A 17,946-nucleotide genomic window follows, 5' to 3' on the forward strand; every position below is an offset into this window, starting at 1 on the left:
CTGATAACCAGGTGGTGAATCGCATCTCTGCATGTCTGGCAGACATATCAGTGTGGATGACGGATCACCACCTCAAGCTGAACCTCGGCAAGACGGAGCTGCTCTTCCTCCCGGGGAAGGACTGCCCGTTCCATGATCTCGCCATCACGGTTGACAACTCCATTGTGTCCTCCTCCCAGAGTGCTAAGAACCTTGGCGTGATCCTGGACAACACCCTGTCGTTCTCAACTAACATCAAGGCGGTGACCCGTTCCTGTAGGTTCATGCTCTACAACATTCGCAGAGTACGACCCTGCCTCACGCAGGAAGCGGCGCAGGTCCTAATCCAGGCACTTGTCATCTCCCGTCTGGATTACTGCAACTCGCTGTTGGCTGGGCTCCCTGCCTGTGCCATTAAACCCCTACAACTCATCCAGAACGCCGCAGCCCGTCTGGTGTTCAACTTTCCCAAGTTCTCTCACGTCACCCCGCTCCTCCGCTCTCTCCACTGGCTTCCAGTTGAAGCTCGCATCCGCTACAAGACCATGGTGCTTGCCTACGGAGCTGTGAGGGGAACGGCACCTCCGTACCTTCAGGCTCTGATCAGGCCCTACACCCAAACAAGGGCACTGCGTTCATCCACCTCTGGCCTGCTCGCCTCCCTACCTCTGAGGAAGTACAGTTCCCGCTCAGCCCAGTCAAAACTGTTCGCTGCTCTGGCACCCCAATGGTGGAACAAACTCCCTCACGACGCCAGGTCAGCGGAGTCAATCACCACCTTCCGGAGACACCTGAAACCCCACCTCTTTAAGGAATACCTAGGATAGGATAAAGTAATCCTTCTAACCCCCCCACCCCTTAAAAGAGTTAGATGCACTATTGTAAAGTGGTTGTTCCACTGGATATCATAAGGTGAATGCACCAATTTGTAAGTCGCTCTGGATAAGAGCGTCTGCTAAATGACTTAAATGTAAATGTAATGTTCGACACACTCAGATTTCCACCACAAAACACTCGATAATGGCCAAAAAGAGTAGGACCAGCTCACCTGCTTTGACACTATGATTCGACAATTATATGTTCAATGTTTCTATGGAATTTAAAAAAAAAGTTAGTTTGGCCATATTAAAACAACAGTTCAGTTCACATGAAAGGGTTGACCTTAAAATGAGGGACATTTTGGGGTTAAGCGGGTTACAATGTTCCTAGAAGTAACAGGATGCACAGAGGGAAATGTCAAAATTCAGAATTTTGGGCACTTTAAGAAGTCTTTATTGATATAAAAAATCTGATTTACTGAATTTTCCATGTGGTTTTTATTAAAAGTAACTTCATTTAATATAATATATTATAATATTTGGTGCTCAATTTCTACTTAAAATGTCAAAGGGACACAAAACACACTTTTTTTGTGGTGCGATCTAACTATAGAAAGGCTACTAGTAAGACTAGCAGTCCATTGGCTAGTAACCTCACTCACTATAGAAAAAGTAGGTGTACTAGCAGATTTTCAAAAATATTTTTTTTCTTCTTCATCTGCTCTTAATTGAGCTTGCCTGGTGCAATAGATTCCTCCCAAAAGTGCAAACCCTGCTCATCTGGCACTCCAGGCAGGCTCAACCAAACACCCAAGGTATTTGAAAGGCAGCAAATACTATTTGAAACCAGATATGCCACCTATGTAGAAAGGACCAAAGGGTAGAATAGTAGCTGTACATCTGTACTTTGGTGCACCCTCCCACTACCTTGTGTGCCCCTCCTCATCCCCCATGTAGAAAGGCTGGCTGTAGCTGTACCTTGGCTGGTGGTGGAAAGACTAGCTGACTATACCTTGTTTGGCAGAGCCCCTCCTATCTGGTGTGGCCCCTCTGACTGGGACGTCCTTCTGTCCTGATAGGCTAACACAGACTGAGAGACACAGGCCTGGATCAATGGGGGTTACATACAAATATGTCATATGTCAAGGTATTTATACATGCGAGTTTGTATGTATGTGTGTTAATATGTGTAGTGCACATGTACTGCAATTCTCACTGTTTTTAACACAATGTATGATGACTGTACCTTTGATCATCTTAAGCTTGTAAATCTTTCATCTCGTAGACAATAAAGTTATATTGAAATATAAATGTCTCCACTGCACTGTAACAGTATAGCACTGTCTGTTTCCACAGCTGATGAAACACAGACTAGGGTGTACAAGCAGTGTGACAAGCAGCTGGAAATGTGTGTGGTGGGGTTGTATTGTAAAAAAACAGAATATATCACAACGTAAAACAACCTTTGTTTCCTTGAAAATATTTCAAATCGGTATAACGACAGGTTGAAATCCACAAAGAATTCCAAAGGACTCAAACCTTGCACCAATACTTGTTACATTGTACTTTCAGGAATAATTACACAATAATAAGGTGTAACCTACTTATATTATCATTGTTCTTTAAATAAAATCAACCACAAAATAACAACCTACCTCTCTTGCTCACCTTGTCGCTCACCTTGTTCCGGACGCGATCCTTCCTGCTACCGCCAATGTCCTCTCTGACCTCCTTGCCCACCTTGTCGCACGTGTCGGGGCAGTAGGAGTAGGAGCTGTGGTATTGGCCATCTTTCTTTGCCCGGTCCTGGCAGTAGCCTTTACCCCACTTGGTATCCTCCTTGCACCGCATGGACTTGTCGAACTCGTAGTGGTGGCGCTGTCGTTTCCTCTCCTCGTCTCTTCCTCTGTGGTCTTTGTCTCTCTGCCTGCGGCCGTGCTCTCTCTGCTCCTTATCACTCTCCATCTGACCCCTAGTGGCAGGAAAGGGAAGCACAGTTAGACTGGTTATGACTAGGGCTGCAGCGGTCATTACATTTTGTCAGCTGGTTATTGTCATGCCAAAGACTGAACTTAGCTGAATGAAATAGAAAGGAGATTTTTCCCATTCCCGGAGAAAGTGTGCATATGAAGTGGCTATGTTGAGCGTAAAAGTGGTCATTTGAAACAGGTCATATACATTACATTTAGAGTTAGTTGGCAACTTTAGTTGTGAATGATACTTACCTTAAAATGTCTTAGAAATCAAAACATATAATGGGGTGCATGATGCGACTACAGGCTATTGATGATTTGAGAAAGTCGTGGAAAAAAGCTTGCCCTCTGTTCCTTGCATCAGGTTGCACAGCTGTTCTCTCATCAAGTGATCATATTTTCAACCATCAGACTACTCGCAATTTAATCTTGTCTTTACTAATATGTCAAATTAGTCTCAATTTAGAATGGCCCATTGGGCAGGGACAGGGGGGAAAAACACGTCATCCGCACTCAAATAGCGATTGGAGGCCGCGCATTTTCCCGTGGTCCGTTTTTCAGTTACGCCGTAAAGGCTACTTGGTTACTTCGCTTTCGTAGAGGAGCTGTGCTTAATATGAGCAGCTGAGAAATAAATGCAATAACACTTATTTCCCTCCACATATCAACCACTGTTTGAGGATCATTCTCTCGCGACACAGCGGGCGATTTTCTGGATGCCATGGGCTCCAACTCTATTCCTGCAGCCACCCAATGCTTCATTTGGGGAAACCAAATGAAATCTGTCGGTAACAATGATACTAGCATGTTTTCACAACAAAACACATTTCACTAAACTGTTGTCATCCCCCTCTGCATGCTTGAGAAAGGAAAAAAGAACAGAGAGGAGCAGATGGAAACGATTGGTGGTGAGATATTTTGGAGCTAAAGGTAACGTTAATATGTCAACCTATTAATTATGAGAAAGAAAAAAATATATTAATCCCTATTCAAAATCATATAAAAATGTACCACAACTGTAAGCCACCTGTAAGCACAATCAATGAACCAACAACATCGCCTAGGGGTATACATTCTCTCCTAGACTCGTGGATATACATTTTGGAGTGTAGCATAAGATAACCCAGTACACCCAGTTTGCATAATAATACAGTCCACACAAAGGCAATTACTCAAATGTGTTACATTTTGGAGTAGGCCCTATAGGCTAGACCAATTATGTCCCAAAGACATCTTAAATCAGATATGTTTTATGTTTTTCTGCCATGCGTAATATGCAGTAGGCTATGTATTGTATAACAGCACAATCATTATTTTTATTCGAGGTTGGCCTCGTAAGTCTATGCATATGCATAAGCTCTAATATGCATGTGGTTGTTTTTAATTAATCGTCACCTTAGAAGGCGTTGTCCATTTTGTGTTAGGCTTTGAAACAACATCCACAACGACCATGTTTTCCACTCAGTTTCAACCTGCTGTTGAACTTCTTTCTTCAAATTGATCATCACAGTGAGGTGAGTTTTAAAAACACGATATTGTTTTGACGATAAGTGTTATGTGATTTTCATTTGCATTGATGTCAGAGCGGTTAGAGGGACAATAGACCCCTGAGTACCAGACCATTAGCGACTTGATGTTCGTTAGGGTACTACCAACACATGACCTGAGTGCATAAGAGGGGATTACCGTGACTCAACGGTCACTGTGCAATTTCACTGCGGTCATGACTGCCAGTGTGGCGGTAATAAGGTCACCGCAACAGCCCTAGTTATGACACTGGAGGGGTGTGGTATCAGCTTATGACCAGGCCTTGGCTAGAAACATTGTTTTTTGTCACATAAAGCTGTAAAGGCTCCAGGTTGGTCAAGGCCAAATGTGGCATCCACAGTTGATAAGGATAGAAAACTCACAGAAAGGCATAGAAGAAATCTCGTCCTTCACCACTAGCTATCTCCAATTTGGGTTTCTCATAGCTGAGAAAAACAAAGCATCAGAGACTGATATAAAACGAAAATAACATGAATAGTGAGTTAAAAGCTCCTTACTGGTCCTTGGTTTCCTTTGACTTCATGTGTCCACTGGGTTTTTCCCACTTGGCCCTCTCTGTGTCCCCACTGTCTCCTTTGTCCTTGAGCCTGTCAGAGTCCACATCATCGTCCCGGTCACTCTTCTTCAGGAGCTGAGGCAAGCCCAAAACACACTTACTACCCAACAACTACCAACAGTTATTAACAAAACAGTCACTAACTATAAAATCTCGTCACAGACAGTAATCTCGGTATCCAGAGTTAAGGCTATCTGACTAATAGTTACGACTAACAAAATCCAGCTCACAAAGGGCTTCCTAAAAGCTTTAGTTTGGTGAATGTGCATATACAACTCAAAATGGGACATGTTTCAGAAAACTAGGTGTATGTCGAGCGCCACTAGAGACCCATTTGAACATAATTTTTTTATTTTGATCTAAATGTTTTTTTGGGCAGAAATGTGAACTTTCATGTGCCTTAATAACAAACATGTATGCCATCTGTAAATACGAATAAAATTGTTAAATCACGAGCAAAGTCGGTTTAGCCACAGAAAAAGTTAGCAACCTTTCCGCTAGCCATGATTGGCTGAGATAATGAGTGGGCTGGACATGCCAAGAGAGGAGTTCAGATTGGTCTGCCATGTGGCATGCTTCTGTCTATAACATGAGCTGGTCAGTATGGGTATATATTCCTTTCTAAGATGTCTTTTTTGAAAGATATCACATAATAGAACTACATAAGTGTTGCTCTCCACTTTCTGAAGGACCGAGTTTTGAAATCAGTGGAATTAGAGTATGATAGCTAAGGAAATTCTGGTGTTTGATTGCAAATATGCAGACGGAGTCAAAAAGAGAACACTGAGAAGGCTGTTGTATAAAACACCTGTCTCCGGATTACATCTTCAAACAATTAAAAAAATATATTTTTAATATACAGTGGGGAGAACAAGTATTTGATACACTGCCGATTTTGCAGGTTTTCCTACTTACAAAGCATGTAGAGGTCTGTCATTTTTATCATAGGTACACTTCAACTGTGAGAGACAGAATCTAAAACAAAAATCCAGAAAATCACATTGTATGATTTTGAAGTAATTCATTTGCATTTTATTGCATGACATAAGTATTTGATACATCAGAAAAGCAGAACTTAATATTTGGTACAGAAACCTTTGTTTGCAATTACAGAGATCATACGTTTCCTGTAGTTCTTGACAAGGTTTGCACACACTGCAGCAGGGATTTTGGCCTACTCCTCCATACAGACCTTCTCCAGATCCTTCAGGTTTCGGGGCTGTCGCTGGGCAATTTCAGCTCCCTCCAAAGATGTTCTATTGGGTTCAGGTCTGGAGACTGGCTAGGCCACTCCAGGACCTTGAGATGCTTCTTACGGAGCCACTCCTTAGTTGCCCTGACTGTGTGTTTTGCGTCGTTGTCATGCTGGAAGACCCAGCCACGACCCATCTTAAATGCTCTTACTGAGGGAAGGAGGTTGTTGGCCAAGATCTCGCGATACATGGCCCCATCCATCCTCCCCTCAATACGGGGCAGTCGTCCTGTCCCCTTTGCAGAAAAGCATCCCCAAAGAATGATGTTTCCACCTCCATGCTTCACGGTTGGGATGGTGTTCTTGGGGTTGTACTCATCCTTCTTCTTCCTCCAAACATGGCGAGTGGAGTTTAGACCAAAAAGCTCTATTTTTGTCTCATCAGACCACATGACCTTCTCCCATTCCTCCTCTGGATCATCCAGATGGTCATTGGAAAACTTCAGACGGGCCTGGACATGCGCTGGCTTGAGCAGGGGGACCTTGCGTGCGCTGCAGGATTTTAATCCATGACGGCGTAGTGTGTTACTAATGGTTTTCTTTGAGACTGTGGTCCCAGCTCTCTTCAGGTCATTGACCAGGTCCTGCCGTGTAGTTTTGGGCTAATCCCTCATCTTCCTTATGATCATTGATGCCCCACGAGGTGAGATCTTGCATGGAGCCCCAGACCGAGGGTGATTGACCGTCATCTTGAACTTCTTCCATTTTCTAATAATTGCGCCAACAGTTGTTGCCTTCTCACCAAGCTGCTTGCCTATTGTCCTGTAGCCCATCCCAGACTAGTGCAGGTCTACAATTCTATCCCTGATGTCCTTACACAGCTCTTTGGTCTTGGCCATTGTGGAGAGGTTGGAGTCTGTTTGATTGAGTGTGTGGACAGGTGTCTTTTATACAGGTAACGAGTTCAAACAGGTGTAGTTAATACAGGTAGTGAGTGGAGAACAGGAGTGCTTCTTAAAGAAAAACTAACAGGTCTGTGAGAGCCGGAATTCTTACTGGTTGGTAGGTGATCAAATACTTATGTCATGCAATAAAATGCAAATAAATTACTTAAAAATCATACAATGTGATTTTCTGGATTTTTGTTTTAGATTCCGTCTCTCACAGTTGAAGTGTACCTATGATACAAATTACAGACCTCTACATGCTTTGTAAGTAGGAGAACCTGCAAAATCGGCAGTGTATCAAATACTTGTTCTCCCCACTGTATATATTTTTTTACCCTTTTTCTCCCCAATTTCATGGCATTCAATTGGTAGTTACAGTCTTGTCTCATCGCTGCAACTCCCGTACGGACTCAGGAGAGGCGAAGGTCGAGAGCCGTGGGTCCTCCGAAACACAACCCAACCAAGCAGCACTGCTTCTTGACACAATGCCCATTTAACCCGGAAGCCAAACACACCGATGTGTCGGAGGAAACACTGTACACCTGGCGACCGTGTCAGCATGCACTGCGCCTGGCCCGCCACAGGAGTCGCTAGTGCGCGATGGGACTATGACATCCCTGCCGGCCAAACCCTCCCCTAACCCGGACGACGTAGTGCTAATTGTGCGCTGCCCCATTGGTCTCCCAGTCGCGACTGGCTACGACAGAGCCTGGACTCGAACCCAGAATCTCTAGTGGCACAGCCTGCACTGCCTTAGACCACTGCGTCACTCGATAGACGTAGCTGGTAAATTCGCTCTGGCCATCTACTCCGATTTCAGAAGACTCTCGTCTGAGTGTGCCAGAGTGCAGAATAACTGACGATTTGTGAACACTCAACACCCGTTGAATATGGCCGGTGTCAGCAAACGTTGGCAAAAAAGCGTATTTAAATTGTTGCCAACAGCAGAGTTGCAGTCACTAACGCTCTGGATAACATTAAAAAAAGCCTAACCAGCTATGCTAGAGTGAGAGTGAAAAAGCTCTGAATTTACGAATGGACAATCTGGCAACGCTCTGAGTTTACGAACACCCAGAGCGCACTCTGAGCACACTCTGGCACCCCAGATTAAATTTACGACACACCCATAGTATAAACCAGCCTTCAGTCTTGAAATCTTTGGTTGTTTAGTATATGGCCTCACATGTGAATCCTTAAAGAGATGAGTGGGGCTAAAGGTTTAGAAGGTGTGAACGACGCTGAATGGGTGTAGACAAAGAAGAGCTCTCCACTAGATGTACCAAAACATTCGAGGGCCATTTTCTCAAAAGGGATGTTACAAGTTTATCAACTTTCATAGCAGAATTACGTTCTCTGCTTTTATCCAATGTAAAAAACACAATATCAAATTTTGGTACATAAGACAGAATCGAACCGGTCGGTCACAAATGTTCTTTGATTTGAACTTTGTGTCAACAGAACCAGTGACCACCTTGATCTTGATCTCCTTCTCCGATAGTTTCTTCTGTTTATCCGCCTCCTTGCGTTTGCGTCTCTCCTCCTCCCTCCGTTTCCTCTTCTCCTCCTCCCTCTGCCGTTTCTTCTCCAGCTCCCTGCGTCGACGCTCCTCTCTCTTCTCCTCTCTTATCCTCTACAGACAAAAATTGCAACTTATTGTGAGAGTTGATCCACTCTGGATAGGAGTCCACAAAGGGCAACGATAAATGCAATTATTTTCCACTGTTACAGTACTCTTACGTGCTTCTCAAGTTTCTTATTCTTGATGTACTCCAGAAGAGGAGTTGTTCTTTTGGCTGAAATTCAATCAGATATAATGTAAAGTCAGATTGATTGATTGCCTGACTTATTGGTTGATAGACAGACTGACTGACTGATTGATCCCAGTACCTATGAGTTTCTTTGTCTTGGCCTCTATCTCTCCCAGCAGGGTTTCAGGGTTGGCCATGGACTTCTCCTCATCACAGGAGTAGTTCTCCAGAAACCGCCGGTACTCCGGGTCTGCAAAGGGGGAGAAGGGTAAGGATGAGTCAAGAAGAGGGAGGACGTCAATCAGTCACTTTGTTACAAAAGGATGTAGTGGTAAAGAAAAAAGGTGGGTAAAGATCGAGTGTAAAAAGCTCAAGATGACATGCGGTAATGTTATCGGGTGGGGCCACGCTAATGGTAAATACGGTCATTTGACGTAATAGGTGCGTATCTCTATTCCCAAAATAGAAAAGTTTGTTATTGGAATTTATCTACGTTTATCCCTCACTGTATCCCAATTTTCCCAAGATAAAAATACAGATATTTCTGCGCATTTTTACATAGCTGAGTGCCAACTCCGCTGCTGCCTACGTAGCTGCTGTGCTCAGTGCTCCGCTGCCGCTCCTCCCTCCTTGATCATATTGTACACAAAACTGTTTGAACTATTGTATTCCCTCAGTAGGCTATTAACAGGGTTGAGGAGTAACGGATTACATGTAAGGGATTACAAAATCTGTAACCATAATCTGTTACATTACCAGCAAAAAGATAGTAATCAGATTACATGTACTTTTGAAAAACTAGATTTTAAAAAACATTTATTAATTTAACCTTTATTTAACTAGGCAAGTCAGTTAAGAACAAATTCTTATTTGGTTACTTTGTGGATTACTTTTAAATTCAGAAAGGATGTTTGCGGAAAAAAACCTTTTGACACTTCTCTGTTTTCTCAATGACATTCAAATCAGCATTGAAAAAAGACGCAAGTTCAAGTTTGTTCCACCTGAGCAAGTTTGATCATAAGTCAGAGACCACTTTGATGACACACCAAATGGGTTTGATGGATCGCGGGAAAAGAGCAGGAATAGACTTTTGTTGGCTACAGTCCGAGCTATGTCTTCCAATGGTGCGACTGCTGCCAGCATCTTAAGATTATCCAACTTGAATAAACGCTTGGAGGTAAGGATGACAGCAGTGGTGTAGTCTACGGCGATATGGATATCACTTATTATTGATATCTACATAGAGCATTGATGTGAATCACACTGCTGCTCTCTCATTTAGCTATTTGTGCCTTATGGATTGTGGTTGTTGTGGATGGCTGTTCACAAATCTAAATGTTAATTTGAACCCAATAATGGTTGAATTCAAGAACGTTACGCTGCCTATCAATCATTGTTTTTTAAACTAGAGGACAGCAAGTGAAAAATGCACTCTTGCAACAGCTGCATTGTGCAGATCCCAGATTAGTGGAGTCTGCCACTAGCACAGTCAGTGTAGTCAGCTCAGCTATCCCCATTGAGACCGTGTCTGTGCCTCGACCTAGGTTGGGCAAAACTAAACATGGCAGTGTTCGCCCTTAGCAATCTCACTAGGATAAAGACCTCCACCATTACTGCCATTACTGAAATAGATCGTGATACCTCACATCTCAAAATAGGGCTACTTAATGTTAGATCCCTCACTTCAAAGGCAGTGATAGTCAATGAACTAATCACTGATCATAATCTTGATGTGATTGGCCTGACTGAAACATGGCTTAAGCCTGATGAATTTACTGTGTTAAATGAGGCCTCACCTCCTGGTTCCACTAGTGACCATATCCCCCGCACATCCCGCAAAGGCGGAGGTGTTGCTAACATTTACGATAGCAAATTTCAATTTACAAAAAAATAATATGACGTTTTCGTCTTTTGAGCTTCTAGTCATGAAATCTATGCAGCCTACTCAATCACTTTTTATAGCTACTGTTTACAGGCCTCCTGGGCCATATACAGCATTCATCACTGAGTTCCCTGAATTCCTATCGGACCTTGTAGTCATAGCAGATAATATTCAAATTTTTGGTGATTTTAATATTCACATGGAAAAGTCCACAGACCCAGTCCAAAAGGCTTTCGGAGCCATCATCACCTCAGTGGGTTTTGTCCAACATGTCTCTGGACCTACTCACTGTCACAGTCATACTCTGGACATAGTTTTGTCCCACGGAATAAATGTTGTAGATCTTAATGTTTTTCCTCATACTCCTGGACTATTGGACCACCATTTTATTACGTTTGCAATCGCAACAAATAATCTGCTCAAATTCTCAGACAACACAAAGATTCCTTGATGCCCTTCCAGACTCCCTCTGCCTACCCAAGGAGGTCAGACGACAAAAATCAGTTAACCACCTAACTGAGGAACTCAATTTAACCTTGCGCAATACCCTAGATGCAGTTGCACCCCTAAAAACATTTGTCATAAGAAACTGGTATACAGAAAATACCTGAGCTCTGAAGCAAGCTTCCAGAAAATTGGATCGTATATGGCACCACACCAAACTGGAAGTCTTCCGACTAGCTTGGAAAGACAGTACCGTGCAGTATCGAAAAGCCCTCACTGCTGCTCGATCATCCTATTTTTCCAACTTAATTGAGGAAAATAAGAACAATTCAAAATGTAATTTTGATACTGTCGCAAAGCTAACTAAAAAGCAGCATTCCCCAAGTGAGAATGGCTTTCACTTCAGCAGTAATAAATTCATTAACTTCTTTGAGGAAAAGATCATGATCATTAGAAAGCAAATTACGGACTCCTCTTTAAATCTGCGTATTCCTCCAAAGCTCAGCTGTCCTGAGTCTGCACAACTCTGCCAGGACCTAGGATCAAGAGAGACACTCAAGTGTTTTAGTAATATATCTCTTGACACAATGATGAAAATAATCATGGCCTCTAAACCTTCAAGATGCATACTGGACCCTATTCCAACTAAACTACTTAAAGAGCTGCTTCATGTGCTTGGCCCTCCTATGTTGAACATAATAAACGGCTCTCTATCCACCGGATGTGTACCAAACTCACTAAAAGTGGCAGTAATAAAGCCTATCTTGAAAAAGCCAAACCTTGACCCAGAAAATATAAAAAACTATCTGCCTATATCGAATCTTCCATTCCTCTCAAAAAAAATTGAAAAAGCTGTTGCGCAGCAACTCACTGCCTTCCTGAAGACAAACAATGTATACGAAATGCTTCAGTCTGGTTTTAGACCCCATCATAGCACTGAGACTGCACTTGTGAAGGTGGTAAATTACCTTTTAAATTTAAGTATGCTCTCTCTAATTCTCTCTTTCTAGGAGGAACTGAGCCCTAGGACCATGCCTCAGGACTACCTGGCATGATGGCTCCTTGCTGTCCCCAGTCCACCTGGCCGTGCTGCTGCTCCAGTTTCAACTGTTCTGCCTGCGGCTATGGAACCCTGACCTGTTCACCGGACGTGCTACCTGTCCCAGACCTGCTGTTTTCAACTCTCTAGAGACAGTAGGAGTGGTAGAGATACTCTTAATGATCGGCTATGAAAAGCCAACTGACATTTACCCCTGAGGTGCTGACTTGCTGCACCCTCGACAACTACTCTGATTATTATTATTTGACCATGCTGGTCATTTATGAACATTTGAACATCTTGGCCATGTTCTGTTATAATATCCACCCGGCACAGCCAGAAGAGGACTGGCCACCCCCCATAGCCTGGTTCCTCTCTAGGTTTCATCCTAGGTTTTGGCCTTTCTAAGGAGTTTTTCCTAGCCACCGTGCTTCTACACCTGCATTGCTTGCTGTTTAGGTTTCAGGCTGGGTTTCTGTACAGTACTTTGAGATATCAGATGATGTAAGAAGGGCTATATAAATACATTTGACTTGATTTGATTTATGGAATAAAAGTGGGGCTTTTATTGCTCAATCTAGTTCATGCTGATAAAATAAAAAATCTGTAGGCCTAATGGACACATGCTCAAACTCGCAAACTTTTAATAGACTTAAAGGGGCAATCTGTAGTTGCTACATCCATTTTTGGACTTATAAATTATATATATATATATATATATATATATATATATATATATATATACACATCCAATGATTGTTGAAGAATATAACTTAGAAATGCATCATGAGCTTAGTTCAACTGTCACGCTCCATGATAACCCAACATATAAGCTTGTTTTTATCCAAGGTTTGTAAACATGGTAAATGTAAACAAACACTGTATAGCCTCATAACAAGGTTAAAACAATAATTTGATATCATGAGATATGGTTACATTTCTCCACGCCCATCCCTCAGCTTTTTACCAAAACAGAGGCGGGGCACCCCGTTTTGTTATTGTTTCATCTATGGATTTGGCCTTTAAACAGCTGAATACTATCAAAATATCAAAAAGTGTCACCACCAACAAAAAGGTAAACAATAGGCCTATAGCAAATGCCGCATATGGCATTCATTTTTCACATGTAAATAGCACGTTTCAGTAGTGCTCAAAGCATGCCATTCCATGAGCAAAGCATTTATTTTTCAACTCGAATCAATGAGCCCAATCAGTCCTCCATGACAACAAAATCATAAACAACAGAGCACGGGTGGTTGATAAGTCCTTCGTTGAAATTACTGGAATTCTGATAGACTTTGGTTTTTAATGTAAATATATAATGTAATCGTATTATTATATGTAGTAGAAAGCGATGGATTAGAAGAAGCCTACACAACCAACCCATAAAGTACAATTTAGCATCCATATATGGCCAGCTATGTAAACTTTAACATTGATTTATCATGCAATGATGTTGTTCAATTGGTAACATACATTTTTGTCTTCTTCTACTGCCTCTTGATGGGAAAGTAATCTAAAAGTAACTGCATGTAATCAGATTACGTTACTGAGTTTGGGTAATCCAAAAGTTAGGTTACCGATTACATTTTTGGACAGGTAACTTGTAACGGATTACATTTAGAAAGTAACCTACCCAACCCTGGCTATTAAGCATAAGCGCAATTTCCAACAAACTACAAAAATAAAATAAAAATCATACTTGGCATTACATGCCCCGGTAAGCATAAGCTTGAGGTCATGTTCATTTTGCAGGAGGGAAGTAGGCTACATGCAGCTATTTACATGTTTTACACAGAATAGGCCTACATTCTTGACATGTTCATACAAACTTTGTTGTCAGTATTACAAACATACAAACAGGCAGTCTAGCGATTTCGTGCTCTTAGCTGCTGAGTTACATGCAGCTATTTACTCTTGCCACTATACAGCAGCATACACTGAGTGTACAAAACATTAAGAACACCTTCCCCACCCAACCTACCACCATACCCTGTTCAAAGGCACTTAACTCTTTTGTCTTGCCAATTTAACCTCTGAAAGGCACACATACACAATCCATGTCTCAATTGTCTCAAGGCTTACAAATCCTTCTTTAATGTGTCTCCTCACCTTCCTCTGCACCACTGGATGACAAACTTTTTATAGTCCCGTACCCCTTCAAACATTCAACCTCCAGCTGCGTACTCCCTCTAGCACCACGGTCAGCGCACTCTCAAATGTTGTTTTTTGCCATCATTGTAATCCTGCCACACGCACACTATACAATACATTTATTAAACAGAAGAATGAGTGTGAGTTTTTGTCACAACCCAGCTCGTGGGAAGTGACAAAGAGCTCTTATATGACCAGGGCACAAATAATAATAAAAAAATGATCAATAATTTTGCTCTTTATTTAGCCATCTTACATATAAAACCATTTTGTTAATTCAAAATTGTGAATAACTCACCATAGGTTAATGAGAAGGGTGTGCTTGAAAGGATCCACACAACTCTGCAATGTTGGGTTGTATTGGAGAGAGTCTCAGTCTTAAATCATTTTCCACACACAGTCTGTGCCTGTATTTAGTTTTCATGCTAGTGATGGCCGAGAATCAGCTCTCACATAGATACGTGGTTGCAAAGGGCATCAGTGTCTTAACAGCGCGATATGCCAAGGCAAGAAAGAGTGCAGCCCTATCCAGAAATCTGGCTGTGGCTTCTGATTAAATGCAATTTTCACAGAACCGCTTGTTGCAATTTCGATGAGGCTCTCTTGTTCAGATATCGGTAAGTGGATTGGAGGCAGGCCATAAAAGGGATAACGAATCCAGTTGTTTGTGTCGTCCGTTTCGGGAAAGTACCTGCATAATATCGCACCCAGCTCACTCAGGTACTTCGCTATATCACATTTGACATTGGCCGTAAGCTTGAGTTCATTTGTACACAAAAAAAATTATACAATGATGGAAAGACCTGTGTTTTAACGCAGACAGAAAAAGAGCTCCAACTTCTTAATCATAGCCTCAATTTTGTCCCGCACATTGAATATAGTTTGCCGGAGAGTCTCTGTAATCCTAGATTCAGATCATTCAGGCGAGAAAAAACATCAGGCGAGAAACTCGTCATCATGCATGTGGTCAGACAAGTGAGCTGCCCAGTGACACGAGCCTATCAGACGAGCTAAATTACTTCTATGCTCGCTTCGAGGCAAGTAACACTGAAACATGTATGAGAGCATCAGCTGTTCCCGGACGACTGTGTGTTCACGCTCTCTGCAGCCGATGTGAGTAAGACCTTAAAACAGGTCAACATTCACAAGGCCGCGGGGCCAGACAGAATACCAGGACATGTAATACTCGCCCACTGTCAGACTCTTTTATCAGTCCGGATACACGTTTGGCTGCCCAGAGGTGGAACGCAGCAAGACACAGACACGTAGTCTAATTAGTCTAATTGAATGTTATTTATTCATCATCATTGCAAACGTTGGCTAAGCTGTGCAGGAGGCAGACAAGTAGTGTATTTTTGTCAGGAACTACGGTATGGCAGCAACTACAAAGATTAGCCTACATCATCACACAAAACTGATTGTTTTTGCACCAAAGTGTAGGGACTACGTCCTGCTTGCGCAACTGCAATATCTGTTAAAACAGAAAGATAGAGAAGGGTTGTAGCCTTCATAATATACAGTATATGTTTTGGAATGTTTGTTCAAATCGCAACAGGATTTTTATTTCAGCTGTTCAGAAGTATAAGGCAGCGACATAGACTACATCATCATGGTTCTGTCATGGTTTCACCTGTCACCAGAGGGAGGCAGAGACTGTCCTAGAGACATTAATGACACTCAGGTGTGTCCTATTTACTCATTAAGATTTCCCTGTTAAAAGAGGTGTGTTTTCTGTTGTTCTTTGCTGAAGCTTGAATTGTGTGCCGTCTGCATTGTCTCCTGAGTGAGTTTTCCCAGTGTTACTGTGATCCTTCCATTATCATTTCTCAGTAAAGTATTATGTTTATCCTTAACCACTGATTCCTCGTCTGGTCTCTTCTCTGCACCTGGGTTCAACCTCACCATGTCACAGCAAGCTTCAGCCAATAACATGGACCCAGCAGAGATCACCCAGATCAAGAATGTTGTAACCCACCAAGGAGCACTGCTGGGGCGGTAGCAAGAACAACTCTTCCAGATATCAGAAACCCTCCGGGCACTTACCGACTCCCTCAAACCACAGTCCAACACAGGAGGAGCCAATGCCCAAGTCTCATCACAGTGCTACAGGTGTCGGCGTAGTTCCTTCAGGGAAACTGCACCGGGAACCCAAGATCCCAGCCCCCTGAGCGGTATGACGGCCACCCGGGAGGATGCAAGGGGTTCCTCACCTCCTCGTTCCACACCGATTGGGCCATGAACGCCTACATAATCTCTCTACTCTCGGGCAAGGCCCTGACGTGGGCAGCGGCGGTGTGGGAACAGCAGCCACCATTCTGCAGCTCCATATTAGCCTTCACTGCGACGAGTCTTCGACCACCCAGTCGGCTGTTCAACATCCGTCAAGGGGCCAGAACAGTGGCTGACTTCGCCATTGAGTTCCGGATCCTCGCCGCCGAGAGTGGGTGGAATACGGAGGCACTGGTACCGCTTTCCACCAGGGGGGTTGTCTAACGCCATCAAGGATCAACTGGCCTCTCGGGAACTGGGAGAGGACCTCGATTCCCTGATAACGCTGGCAATCAGGATCGACAATCAGGATCGACAATCGCCTCTGAGAATGTGTGAGACAGCACTTTTTTGACACCACCCCAGTATCCCGGTTTCCTGAGCACCCCAAGCCCCCAAACCCAGCATTGAGGAGCCCATGCAGCTGGGGCACACACGTCTGAGCCCACAGGAGGGCGACAGACACATGCACGAAAGCTGCTGCCTCTACTGCGGAGGTCTCAGCCATCTCTGTGCTACATACCCAGAGCAGACGGGAAACGCCAGGGCTCGCCAGTACAAGGGGAGACCCTGACGAGCTGTGCAGTTACCTCCCGGCTACCCAGTCACCGTCTGTCACTACCTGCCACCCTCCACTGGGACAACCGTCAGCACCAGATTCAAGCCTTCGTGGACTCCGGGCCGCAGATAATTGCATTGATCAAGACTTCGCCAGAGAATTACAAATCCCCTCTGTGAAATGTCCCATCCCTCTGCAGATTCAAACCCTCGACGGATGCCCCATTGGCTCCGGCCAGGTGGAATATCAAACCAAGCCCATTCTACTGCAGGTTGGGGTGAATCACTCAGACTCTTAGTTTTCCTTTGATCACGGCTCCCGAGAACCCCCTTATCCTAGGGTACCCCTGGCTAGCGCTACATAATCCACTACTCTTCTGTTCCACGGGACACATACTAGACTGGGGTAAGAACTGCCCCACCTAGAGCCTCACCGCGTCCCCCTGCATCCAGTGAAGACCAAGATTTCTCTGCTTTCCCACCCGAATACTTCAACCTCCAGGAGGCCTTCAGTAAGAGGCAAGTAACCACCCTCCCCCCTCATCGTCCATACGACTGCGCCGTATAACTCCTACCTGGCTCCACCCCTCCCTGGGGCAGTCTTTACTCCCTCTCAATCCCTGAAGCTGCAGTCATGGACAATTACAACCGGGAGTTGGTGGAGGCAGGTTTCATTGGCTCCTCAACACCCAATTCTTCCCCAAACTGGACATCTCAACGCTTACATTCTGGTGAGAATCGGGGAGGGAGATGAATGGAAAACTGTCTTTAATACCCCTAGTGGCCACTGAGTATTTAGTCATGCCATTCGGATTATCGAACTCACCGGCAGTCTTCCAA

General features: G+C 43.7%; 1 protein-coding gene across 7 annotated transcripts in view; it reads right to left on the reverse strand.

The window, feature by feature from the left end:
• The window catches only part of LOC139538315 (regulator of nonsense transcripts 3A-like), a 50,310-nt gene that overhangs the window by 13,172 nt on the left and 19,192 nt on the right, over positions 1-17,946 (reverse strand). For 2 of the 7 annotated variants that reach the window (XM_071340218.1, XM_071340225.1), the window contains exons 5-10: positions 8,901-9,011; positions 8,751-8,806; positions 8,485-8,643; positions 4,816-4,949; positions 2,466-2,769; positions 1,810-1,902 (exon numbers count right to left, since the gene is read on the reverse strand). In XM_071340218.1, the coding sequence (XP_071196319.1) occupies positions 1,810-1,902; positions 2,466-2,769; positions 4,816-4,949; positions 8,485-8,643; positions 8,751-8,806; positions 8,901-9,011 (857 nt within the window). Of the gene's footprint in view, positions 1-1,809; positions 1,903-2,452; positions 2,770-4,815; positions 4,950-8,484; positions 8,644-8,750; positions 8,807-8,900; positions 9,012-17,946 lie in introns of all 7 variants that reach the window. The other 5 variants (XM_071340221.1, XM_071340219.1, XM_071340220.1 and 2 more) reach the window with 5 other exon arrangements.

Source organism: Salvelinus alpinus, chromosome 14, assembly GCF_045679555.1.
Source record: "Salvelinus alpinus chromosome 14, SLU_Salpinus.1, whole genome shotgun sequence".
Lineage (NCBI taxonomy): Eukaryota > Metazoa > Chordata > Actinopteri > Salmoniformes > Salmonidae > Salvelinus > Salvelinus alpinus.